Raw genomic sequence first — 13,054 nt, 5'->3', positions numbered from 1 at the left:
CCCCCTCACGATTAATAAAACACACATCCACTGCCGGATGTGTAATACTTTTTATTTTACTCTCTGGAAAGGGGACGAATATCACTTGAGAGTCACAGCGCGCTCCTGGCAGAGCCCAATGCTGTGTTACACCCACCATTGCCTGCTGAGTGCCACACACCTCTGTGTTGTATTCCACTAGCTAGTGCATATGCTATGACACTCTCTAGCCCATGTGCACTGTAACACCACCCCGTGAATATGTCATGCCACACTTGTCTTCGCACGGGTTATATTGCCCCATCTAACGTGCCTTCCTCGATGCCTATGTTATAACGCACAGTGCTATGCCATACATATTACAATCTGAGATCCATATCTTTGTCACAGTGCATATGCAACGTTACACTCCCCAGCACATATTTTATATTACAACTTTAGAGACTAGTTAGGTTACACAACACTGCCCTGTGCATATTACACTCCAAGGCGCATATCGCATAGCACGCGCTAGTGCCTGTGCTATCTCGCGCTCTCCAATGAGTCTGTCATTGCGCACAATGTATTGCATATTATATTTCATGCCCGGTTCATCTTATATCACACTTTTTGGTGCATAGTTTATACCATACACAATATCTAGTTTTCATTTTCAATCGTGCTCTCAGGACTATGTTCTATATAACACTGTGTTCACCTACCCTTTTCACGGGCATTACATTTTGCGATAGGGGGTGGAGGGTCAGGGGGTGTTTCTGCCAAGTGAGCCCGGAGTCACAGTCACAAACGTCCTCTTCTTCCTGAAAAAAAGTGAGATTATGCTGCATACTTGTTCATATTTTAAGTAGTTCGCACAGACACACGTTTTAAAAACAATAAAGTTCCTAATACCAGCCTTCTCTGAACAGTTAGCTTGCTGCCCCATCCCCCTCCTCCCTATCCTCTGTTGTGTGAATCCGTGGACTAGCCTCCTCCCTGCTGCCATGCATGGTCTGATGTGGTGCCACTGCCCTCAATTTAGTATGATGTACCAGTCCACTCCTCCTGCCCTCCATTGCCCAATTCTATGTCCCATCATTGACCTCCTGCTTAAACTCTGTGCTTAGCTTGCTGCCCCTATTCTCCTTCCCCCTGCCCTCCGATGTCTTTGTGCATGCCCCTGCTCCATCCTTTTTGCCCACCATGTTCCATGGACCTGCCACTCCTATCTACTCTGAGTGTTCTGTTGAGCTGCCACTCCCCTCCCACCTGCCTAGCATTGTCAGATGACTGTAACCTGTCCCTGCCACCTCCACCCTGCCTGTCCACATGCCATGCCCCTATCCTCTTCCTCCTGTCCACATGGTCCATTGTACTGCCACACCCTTCTGCCATCCCTGGTCTGTTGTGCTGCAACTGCTCCTCCTGCCTGCCCCGTGCGGTCTGTTGTGAGGCCCCTTCCCCTGAACTTTCTTGTCTGTGCACAGGTCCTGACCCTCCCTTCTATCCTCCATCGTCCTTTGTGCATGCCCTTGCACCCTTCTTCTTGCCCATCATAGCCATTGTGCTGCCACTAACCCTCCCACTTGCCATGCATGGTCTTCTGTGCTGCCATGGCCCCTCCCACCTTCCCTGTGTGGTCTGTGTGTATGCCATCACAGTCTCACTGTTGCTCTTCATGGTGTGTCTTGCTTCTAGTGCCCATCCTGCCTGACCTCCATGGCTATCTTGCTGCTCCTGCCCTGCCCCCTTGCCCCCAGCCCTCTGTTTACATGTGCAGACCCCTACCCCCTCCCTCCTGGCTTGTCTGTTCCATTGTAATGCCCCTGATCCATCCCTCCTACCCTTTATGGTCTGTTATGCTACAGCTTTCTCTCCTGTCTGTCCATTATGGTCAGCTAGCTACCATTGCCTCTTGCCCCTCTGTTCTCTGTTGTCCATGTGCATGGTCCTGTCCCCTCCCTCTTGCTTTCTATGGATTGTTGTGCTGCACTCCCGTCCCGCATGCCCTGTGTGGTGTATTGTGCTGCTGCAAACCCTGATGCCTGCCCTGTAGGTTCAGTTTGGTGCACCTCTCCATGTCCCTCCTGTCCTCTGTTATCCAAGTCCATGTCCCTACCCCATTTCCTTCCATGATCCAATGTACCATACTTGCGAACATTTTGAACTTGGTAAGAGGGAGATTTTGAAAAAAAACTGGGGTATTGATTTTCCCCTTTGAGTTACATTGAAATAGAGGAGATAGGAGACAGATGAAATAAAGCCCATTTGAGCTTAAAAACATTGGACGTTTCCTGGCTGAATCGGGTCTGTTGGCATGTATGGTTGTACTACCATTGCCTCTTCCTTCTGCCCACAATGGTCTATTACATTGCCACAGCCTCTCTTGCAAGTCCTGTATTGTTGGTTTGTTGCCCCTGCCCACCTTTCCACTGCCCTCCATAGTCTGTTGTGCTGCCACGGCCCTTCCTGCCTGCTCAGTGTGGTTAAATTGTTGCCTTTGCACCCTCCTACCTGCCTTCAATTTTCAGAGTCCGTGCCCCTGGCCTCTGCCTCTCAACAGTATCCTAATGAACAACTAGATTGCTAACATTCTATATTTATTACAAAAGTGTGGAACGCCTGACGTCATCTTGATGTAATCAAAACTGTAATACCTAGAGCATTTCCTTTAGAAATTACATATATGAGAGGGTCTTATTGGCATCAAAATTATGGTTAGTGCTCTAAAAGACTAAAATAAGGACATATTTTCTGAGTTTTCAAATAGCGACAAAGCACTTTTAAATTATTTGTTATCTTTATGTTTTTTTATCCAGTTGACCACTTGATTAAATGTTGCACTTAGGGGAGAGGATGTGGTGTTACTTCCAGAACTGCAGACTTTGCAACTGGGGACCAGGTTGGAGTTTCTGCTTCAGCTTGACATTCTGTGATTCTGGTCAAATCACTTAGTCTCCCCATGTCTACAACCAAAATGAATTTGTTCTTGTGTGATGTAACCAATGCTCATGTAAAGCACTCCAATACCTGAGAAGTCTGCACTATATAACACTGCAAAAACACAAAATAATAAGTGTTTTGCACACTTACACTTCTGTCATTGGGCTATATTTGGGCTACATCTGGGTGATTTTGGGCTACATTTGGGCTCTTTTGTCTCCGGTGGCCATTTTGGGAGATTTATTTGTTATGAAGTTTCCTAATTTCCTCATGTACTGCAGTCTCCTCAGTAGGAAATGCTTTCAGTTTTTTACTTTGATTCCATCATGAAGGTATTCAGATATGTCACACATTTGCCATAAATTCTGAATATTAGCACTCTAGTTGCTCATTAGATCACTGTAGTAAAACTACTGTTCACCATGGAAGTCTGCTCCTGGTATTATAAGTGCATTTTTCAGTCTGCATGTCAGAATTTTTTAATGAAATAGAAGAGGATTTGAGAAGTCACTCAAAATGTGCCCTCATTTTCTTTCTTCAGCATTAATCACAATTTCTATGGCAAAATGAACCCCCTCATTGTGTTCCTTTTTAAATTAAATGTTTTAAGTGTTACCAGTTTATTCCAATCAAGATGGCTTCAGGTGTGCCATACTTTTGTCATAATGAAGACCGTAAGCGCTCTAGTTGTTTTTAAGAACACTCTGGGACATTCTGTCATTGGGCTATACTTGGGCTATACTTGGGCTACATCTGGGTGATATTTGGGCTACATTTGGGCTCTTTTGTCTCTGGTGGTCATCTTGGGAGACTTATTTGTTATGAAGTTTCCTAATTTCCTCATTTACTGCAGTCTCCTCAGTAGGAAATACTTTCAGTTTTTTACTTTGATTCCATCAAGAAGGCATTCAGATGTGTCACACATTTGCCATAAATTCAGAATGTTAGCACTCTTTTTGCTCATTAGATCACTGTAGTAAAGCTACTGCTCACCAGGGAAAACTGCTGCTGGTATTGAAAGTGCATGTTTCAGTCTGCATGTCAGAATTGTTTAATGAAATAGAAGAGGATTTGAGAAGTCACTCAAAATGTGCCCTCATTTTTCTTTCTGCAGCACTAATCATACTTTTTATGGAAAAATTAACCCCCTCATTTTGTTCCTTTTTAAATTAAATGTTTTAAGAGTTACCACTTTAATCCAAGCAAGATGGCTTCAGGTGTGCCATACGTTTATCATAAGTAGGACTGTTAGCGCTCTAGTTGTTCTTTGGAACACTCTGGGAAGCTGCAGTAGAACACAAAGGAATCAACTGACAGTCTCTGCCCTTGTTGGATGTACATGTTTTACTGAGAATGTCAGACTTCATTCTCACATGACTGAGAAAGATAATGTGAATTTACAGAAAATATGCTCTCAGTTTAGCTTAGAGATCACCTTCCAAACCTCTGTGGGAAAAGCATGAGAAAATATTTTTCTCTCAATCATGATATCCCAGCAGAAGGCTTTTTCACATGGTGAAATCACCTTAGAACATACCACAATTCCTAAAATGAGTATGGTAACGTCAACAAATGATTTATAATGTAACTAAAGTCTTAAAACCTTCTATTAACTGCAATGCTTTTTAATGAGGTGCTATCATGTATATTGGTCCCAAGATGGCTGCCAACACTTCTTGGATGAAGTGCTGACAGCCAATCAGATCTCAGGATGAAATGTGTGGTTAGGCTCCGCCCACATATATATATGATTTTACTTTTGATTTTCTCAGGAACTACTGAGCAGATTGACACCAGACCTGCAAAAGGCACTTCCCTGACCTGAGGACTACCTCTCTGCCAAATTTCAAGTAATTCTGTTCAGCCGTTCGGGCTGTACCTTGGACTAAAGGTCACTATGGAAAAATGCATGGGGAAAACGTGTTTTGGGACCCCCCTTTTTTCTCAGCCCCCGCTTGACGAATCACCCCGAGACTTTCAGGGTAGGAGCGGAGCGGAGCGCCCCACCTATTTTGAAAATTTTGCGAGGATTCGTCAACCAGCGCCAAAGTTATTCCAAATAGAATGTTGCGGATTTCCTATGGAAACACGGTCCTAACTATAACTATCTACTGGCGACCGCCAGTAGATAATATGTATATATATATATATATATGTATGTATTCTTTCTCGGGGGGGGGAAAAGGTTAGAGTTATGTTATAGTTAGGAATTTTAATAATATGTTACTTTACATTTCAAATAGCCTTAGAAACTCACTGAAAAAATCATAGTTAAGTGAAAATGTCAGTTGAAATAAACAGTTTGAAATTAACAAATCCACTGAAATTCACTAGTTATAGTTATCGCAAGTAGCTATAACTCGTGCTGTAATGTAACTATAACTTGCACCCCCACCATGCACATTGTTGTCATGATGTCATTTCAGATGCTGCAGTGATGCTGTCAATGATGTCATAGAGCATGTCATGAGTGATGTTATATGTGAGGTAATTAGCAGTGAATGGCGAGGGTGTATAGTTAATTTAGGGCACACGAGATATAGTTACTTGAGATAATATTAACTAGTGAATTTCAGTGGTTTTGTTCAAGGGCGGCTCCTCCTCAATGGAGAAGGAGCGTCAATCCACTGGCGCATGACCAGCAGCTGTAAAATAAAACAATGTATTAATATCGTTTTTTCAGCTGGTGGCTGAGCGAGCGTGTGCAAGAAGGGGCAGGGTCAGGCCATTGGAGGTGGGGGGAGGAGTGGCAGATGTCCACTTTTAAGTGCGCTTGTCAGTTTGACCGGTATCTAAGGCTGGCCAAACTGACATTCATGCTTAGCTTTCTCCAACCCGGCTGTATTGCACAGCCAGGTTGGAGAATACAGCACAGATGACTCCCTGTGCCTGAGCGAGCATTGATCCAAGCCACACAGGTCAATCCCCACTCTACTCTCATGCTTAAGAGCCGGTGGTGCTGGCTAGGCACTGCTGGGACCAGGAAGTGGAAGCAGAGAGCACAAGGCGGGAGGCAGCACCAGGTAAGTTTTTACTTTTTAAAAATTATTAACCACATGCTCCCCCTGCGTGCTCCCCTGCCCCATCCACCCGCCCTACCACTCTAAATCAGTGTCGGCCGCCACTGGGTTTATTCTTTATAACCTTACGTTTTAACTGACACTTTCACCTAACTAGAAAAGCTGATTTAAAAATATCAGCCACAGTGATGAGGTCCCCAGGATCTCTTTAAAGCTCAGGGATAGAATCCACGCGATTCCCTCCCCATTATGAAGTTACTGGCCCCAGGGGATGGGGTCCTGGGGCCTTGTGAATGATCGGGGAGTCAATTACAAAACGAAAGGTGTACCTAAACTGCTTTTTTTTGTTGCATGGATGTGTATGCTCTGGCTTGTATATTTTAAGGAAATACTGTCTTTTTCTATTTTAAGAGTACTTTTTACTTTTTTTATTACTCTCAAGCACGTTCCAAAGAATGAGTCAAAGCATCTGCTTACCATGTGCTTCCATGTCATGGCTCATTAGAGGCATCCTGGATAACTATTGAAATTCTTCAACGCACTCGTTTCCTTACTAACCGGAGAGTTACAATGCCTTCTTGAGCACAGCAGATTTTAACCATCTGATATTCACTGCACCAGGATTCGCAGGACGCGTGCTGCTAGTTTGCATGCCGTGACGGCTGTAGAGTTGTAGCTTTCCTCCTTTCAATATGTTAATGCAATGCTTCCTTTGGGAACAAGAACAATTATCCAAAGACATCTGAAGTTACAGCCTTTGTGACATATCTAGATTGCCTTCCTTGTCTGATATATACGGCTTCTGCTTGGATAAACTCTTAGATTATTTTTTTTCCTCACAATTCTCAGATCTTTTTTCTCATCTTTATTTACAGCTTTCATTTGCAGCAACGACGCCGGTCCTAGCAGACAAGAAGAAATACCCTTACTTCTTCCGAACTGTCCCATCTGATAATGCCGTGAACCCCGCCATTGTCAAATTCCTCAAACATTTCAGATGGAAGAGGGTGGGGACGCTAACGCAGGATATACAGAGATTCTCGGAGGTAATAATGCGTTGGAGTCTGTCTTCTGTAATATCTATATGAATGTAATGTTTATAAAAATGCGCTGATTCATTTTGCTTCTTGGGAGCACTGCTTCGCGGTGAGCATTGTGCACTTCCTTCTCCATGACTGAAGTGATTCCTTGACTAACTATTGACTATTTAAGAGGATTAAAGTTGACCCATGCTGCTCTCTTTCACCGGCGTTTTCGCTCTCTTGGATGTCAGATCCGTGGACTTCCTGTTCTGCTACTTTGGAAGAGCAGATCAGGAGAGAGACATACACGTGAAGTACAAACTGTGATTGGTAGTTCCAGCTTTCCATTATGTACCACTGATGGAGCAGTATTTACTTCATCTATTTAGAACTTTGTCAAGCACTTTGCACTTTATTCTTGACTATTTGCTGCTTGGATGGCCTGATTTTTTTTCTCTGGTTGATCCACTTTATCAAATGTTTCTCTATCCCTCCCAAATCCTTTTCAGGGACTCCCCACTCCTGAACTGGTCTCCTTTTTTGGATGAGTGGAGCAGGAAAGAGTAGAAGCAGGCACTTACTTAAATTACGGTTTCAGACCTGAATTACACCACCGGTAGGATGGCACAAGGGACTTGGAGTTGTACGCTTTATGCATTAATTGAGCAGATTGTGAAGCCATTATGCCATCGGACCTGAGGGCGAGAACACTGTACACTGATAGACCAAAAATGTAATGCAGGTTTCTATATGTCTGCATTTACTGCTCTTTGGTAGTAACTGAGCTGTCTGAAGGGCCACCTCATAAATATATAGGGTTGTGTGACGAACAACGCAGGTAAAAACATCGCATGCCTATACAACACATTTTGTACCCCAAATATTTTTTTTTTTTTGCACACATATGCTTTTACCTTACATGCCATTACCACTCATTATTAGTCTGAGTAAGGTAAGTTTAAATAAAAATATATATGTATATTTGTATGTATGTGTATATATATATATTATTATTATGTGAGCAAGGCCATTCGGGGTGGCCAAAACGCATCCTACCGCCATGTCATAATACATAAAAATGGATTAAAGCATGGATCTTTGGAGTCCGTGTCCCTGTGGTGCTCGAGCAGCACGTTATCTGGGACTTAATATTTTTGTGTGTGTGTATATATATATATATATATATATATATATATATTATATATATATATATATAATTTTTTTTATCTTTCGGGAGGAGACCCCCCAAGCCCCCATACTTACCTTAAATGCGTGGTTAAGGCCTATACACGGTAAAAACTTGTGTGGTAAAGGCACTGCGATGTAAAAATCTCATTGTAAAGACTATTTCCCCTATATAGCAGTCTTTGGCAACCCTAAATGACCCAAATCTGGCAAAATGTTGAAAATCATCAATTCTTCTGTTACCTTATGGGGTTGAGTGTGTAAAGGTAAAGCCTTCGATTAGATTTGCGGAAAATTGAAATACTTCTCGATATTTATCTACTCCAAGCTGTATTGGAACACAGCATTATATAATAAATTGTTTCTTCACTGGTAGCGGTGGTCCTTTTCAAGGGAAATTTGATGGTTAGGTGTTAAATTGCACAGTCTAGAATTAGTACATTGAAGTGTCAAAGAACAGTCATCGGAGCCAGTACTATAGATTCTGACAAAGAATGTGGGTGGCGTATGGGCTAGATGATATTTAGTGAATGGTTTGTTGCATATCGACTTTTGCCTCTCATAAGAAGAGAGCAGTTTAAATTGAGATTGAGTTTGAGAAGGGGAGTTGGGAGGGTAAATGATACTTGCAGGGGAGGATTTAATCGTTCGAATTCTTCACTGAAGAAACTTCAACCTATTTCTGATGTCATTCACATTTCAGCTGTACTTTCAGTGCAAATTATGATTAAATTAAAGTACATGTGAGATGAAACTTTTCTATCGTTGGTGCCCTCAGGCAGGTAAAGGTCACATTTTGCACTCAGGTATACCAGCATCAAGTTAACAGCAAGATGCATGATGTAGAACTTAAGCGTTGCTGGAAAGCAACAAAAGCTCTGATGACACTAGACCACTTTTGATATATCTGAAGGCAGGGGCGTAGCTTCAAGGGGGGTGCTTTGAGTGTTACACTTCCCCCTAGTAAATGTGTTGTTTAGTAAATAGTTGGGTACAGGTGCTTTCAGTTGGGTATGGTGAGGTGTCTGTTGGATTTCACCTAGGATTTGTACAAGCACACACAGACAAAAATATACACACACACTGTCTCTCTCTCTCTCTCTCCTCTCTGCTTTGAAGTTCCTAAAACAGTTTGTTATTTCACAATAAATTGTGTTTTTAGTAACCCTAACGATCAACATTCCTTTCCCTTCTTACCGCCCTTAAGCCCCCTCATGCCCTGCTTTTTAAGATAGTGTATTTTACCACAATATGCCAGCGCGATTGTTGGGATATATGAAGCCCCCCTTCCCCAATGTTACCAATGACCAAGCTAAACTCCTGTCTGAAAGTGACAGATAATCTGACTTGTCGATTGACCTCCAGACAATCACCATAGAAAAAACTAAGCGGATGGAAAGGTAAAATGGATAATTTGAAGAGACTGAGATAATCCTTTTAATGGCATTAGCAATGGAAATTACAATTCCATAAAAACCTATAACACATATTTTGAGAAATTGGACTTGCTTGGAATGCCTGATAGTCCACTGCATAGAGGTGAACAGTTTTTTCTTAGATTTTCTTGGTTCATCTTTAGTCAGTATTGCAAGACCCTCATTGTGGAAAATGTGTAACTGCATAGCCAAACAACTAATCTGTTAAGAAATAAATAGTTTATTGGGCCATACTACACTTACTTAAAGACAAAACTTAATCAAAAATAAGGGAAAAAGCAGACTGGTTTAGAGGTTGAACAGTTACAAAGGGAAAATGTCCAAAAAGAATGGAACAAGGTTGATTAATGGAGCATGGGAGAAAACCCCCAAATATAGCTTAGTCTCTGGATAGAAGCCTTTAGTGGCCAGGTGGAGTCTTACTTTTTAAATTGCAGTTGGCTGTAGCTCCAGCCCAGAGTGGCCAAATATCTGACTTCAATAGATTGACATTCAAGTGGAAAGATGAGATACTGCAGCATTTCTTGTGGATGATGTCTCTTGAGGCAATGTTTATGGCGGATGGGAGTGGAGCGAACGCTCCTAGTTCAAAAGGATGAAAGTCATGGGTCTAAGATTTTTAAGTGGTCAGCAGAACTATGGTAAAAAGTTAAGTGGGCAAGGACTTGCTGGAATTAATGGTACAATACTAGTTTGAAGAGGCATTTCAATTTGGTTCCTTGCTTGATACTCAAAGATTTGAAAGGATTTAAAACGAAACCTTACTTTGGTGCAGTTCCTCATGTATGGCACTGCCTAACTTAGTTATTCTTGTTCAGGTTTACTGGGTAAGCTTCTTACTGTGGCCCAGGTCCTTTGCAGCTTTTCATCACCCAGGCTTTTAAAGCATGTGTTAGACCTGTTAGCCTTAGGGGCGGTCTTCTCCCAAATCTTTTGCTTTCCTCCTGTTTTTCTGATCTTGCTTTTATTGGCCATATGACTTTTTGCACTTTGCCACTGCTAACCAGTGCTAAAGTGCACATTCTCATTCCTTAAAACATGATACCAAAGGCTCATCCCCAATTGGGATATTTAATTTCCTTGTAAGTCCCTGATAGAGTAGTACTTCATGTGCCTAGGGCCAGTAAATTAAATGCTACTAGTGGGCCTACAGGACTGTTTGTGCCAACCATCTAAGTAGCCCTTTAAACATGTCTCAGGCGTACCAATGCAGCCTGTGTGTGCAGTTTTTAACTGCTATTTTGACCTAGCAACATAAACCTTTTTCCAAGCCCCTTAATGTTTTTTTTATTATTTGCATTTAATCAAACCATCATAAACCAAGAAAAGGCAAAGATAATACTCAGAAACATTGGTATGCATCAAGGTAGTATAATATTATATCACAGTATAACATTTGACAAGCAATCGTGCATCTGGTAAAGGGCAGCAACTGAGCAAATGTACTTGAGGCCCAGTCATGGGAGAAAACCACCTGTACGGCTCCAGGTCCTCCTGCAACCACTACAAGTATCCGTCTATGCATTTAACCTCGGTCAGATGCCCACAGCCTATCAGGCCATCACAGTCCAAACTGTTTAAGGCCTGGTCTGTAGGGTGGAAACCGTTCCTCGCAAGTCAGAGGAAGGAGAAGAGCTCCCATACAGTGGTTCCTGCTCTACAATCCACCCATATAGGCACAGTCTGGGGCAAGCCAACAGTATAGCATCCCACATTCAGGCAAGATTGGGATCTTGCGTACCCCTCTGCTCTCTTCCCTTCATCTCGCCTCCCTCTCACAGTCCACCCAGTTCACCAACTCCAACTCCATATATGCGTCAGGACCTTGGGTCGATCTTCAACTCATTGTCAGTTGTCTGCCAGCAAGAATGAGTGCCACGTCCATGAATCTGTCTGTCACCTTACTGCCCACATTATGGGCATGGAGGCCCATTAAAGACAGTTGAGGAGTGAGCTAAAAATTCTGTTCAGTGGCACAGTAAGCAACCCGGAGAACTGTGGACCAATAGGGCGTCAACGATGGGCAAGACCAGACCATGTGAAAAAAGTCTGCATCCCCCTATAGATAACGAGGACCTGCTGATGTTGCACCGGGGAACATAGCATGGAGGTGCCAACGAGTGAGGTATGCCCTATGAAGTTAATAGAACTGAATGAGCTTGAAGCAGGCATTCTTTTATACTTTGGGGTGTGTTCCAGCACCCGCCTCCAAGTTTGGTCAGTCAGTGGCTTCCCAAGGTTTCCTCCCAGTGCTGTCTCAAATGCGTCAGATCCAACTGTGCTCCCTTCAATAGTGCTCTGTAGAGCAAGGTGAGCGCTTTCATCTGACTGCTATTAGAAAGATATAATGTAGGCAGTCGTGCTCTGGCGGTTGTGCAGTGCCGTGACCCCACCACTCGCTCCCTGTGCAGCATAGATCCGTGAAGTAAAAAACTGGGAGGTTGTATGTCTCTTGCAAGTCTGTGAAGGGACAAAACTCACCACCCACAAATATATTGCCCAAGATAGTGATCTTCAGTTCCATCCAGTTGTGAAATCTCGACCAACCGGCCTAAGCGTTGGGTAATCTATAATGGCAGTTCGGAATAGTAGGGCAATTTAGTGCGTGTTTGTTGCAGTGCCCTAGCCCAAACAAATCTAATTAGTATATGCGTATTGCGGAACTGGGATATTGGTCTAGGTTGCAGTAAGTTACTGGTTAAGAGATCCTTGGATGGTGGCCACACATACAACATCCCACTCCATCCAACAGGGCATACCTTGTTGGTTAACCCACTGCAGTTTTGCTGCTAAGTAGTAAAGTTCAGAATCTGGCGCTGCCAGTCTATCCTCCTCCACTGGCAAGCACAGTGTCATTTGCTCTACGTGGCATCCCCAATATAATATCAGCATGATATTGTCAAATTCTCTGAAGAAATTCCATGGATCTCTATTGGGAGGGCCACAAAGATGTAGAGAAGGCAGGAAAATACTACAATTTGCCACTCTGCCACTCACTGATAGGGGAGGGGAGGTCCAAAAAGCCACCGAGCATCTTAAGGCGGCTATAGCACAGCGCAAATTGGCCTCATGGAGAAGATCCACTGTACGATATATGGCCACCCCCCAATAGTGAATGGTTGCCTACCCTCACCATAGGGTCAGGGCAGGTGATATAGGCCGGCTTTCTATGGGACCTTCTCGGAGAGGCTAAACACAGGATTTACTCCAGTTCCCCTCTAACCCCTAGTAGCGAGCAAACTCTGTCGGTGCAGTCACTTCCCCTCCCAGGTCTGAATCTTCACCACTCATGTATAGGAGTATGTCATCTGCATAGAAAGAAAAATAGAGGCAATCGGCAGAAAGGGATAAGCCCCCATAGAGGACCCCCTGCCCTATCCTCCTAGCAAATGGGTCCAGAGCCAGGGCAAATAATAATGGAGGAACCAGGCATCCTTCTCTGTTGCCCCGCTCCACTGCACATGTCTTCATGATTACCAAGCTGGTACGA

General features: G+C 43.3%; 1 protein-coding gene across 1 annotated transcript in view; it reads left to right on the top strand.

Annotated features, from left to right (window-relative positions):
• GABBR2 (gamma-aminobutyric acid type B receptor subunit 2) overlaps nt 1-13,054 on the top strand; it is a 2,527,100-nt gene that overhangs the window by 982,711 nt on the left and 1,531,335 nt on the right. The window contains exon 3 of the mRNA XM_085606789.1: nt 6,797-6,967. Coding sequence (XP_085462915.1) covers nt 6,797-6,967 — 171 coding nt within the window. The remainder of the gene's footprint in view (nt 1-6,796; nt 6,968-13,054) is intronic.

The sequence above is a fragment of the Triturus cristatus genome, chromosome 5_2 (genome assembly GCF_964204655.1).
Source record: "Triturus cristatus chromosome 5_2, aTriCri1.1, whole genome shotgun sequence".
NCBI classification, from domain to species: domain Eukaryota; kingdom Metazoa; phylum Chordata; class Amphibia; order Caudata; family Salamandridae; genus Triturus; species Triturus cristatus.
The sequence above is the reverse complement of the archived record's forward strand: the minus strand, read 5'-3'. Positions and strand labels throughout refer to the sequence as shown.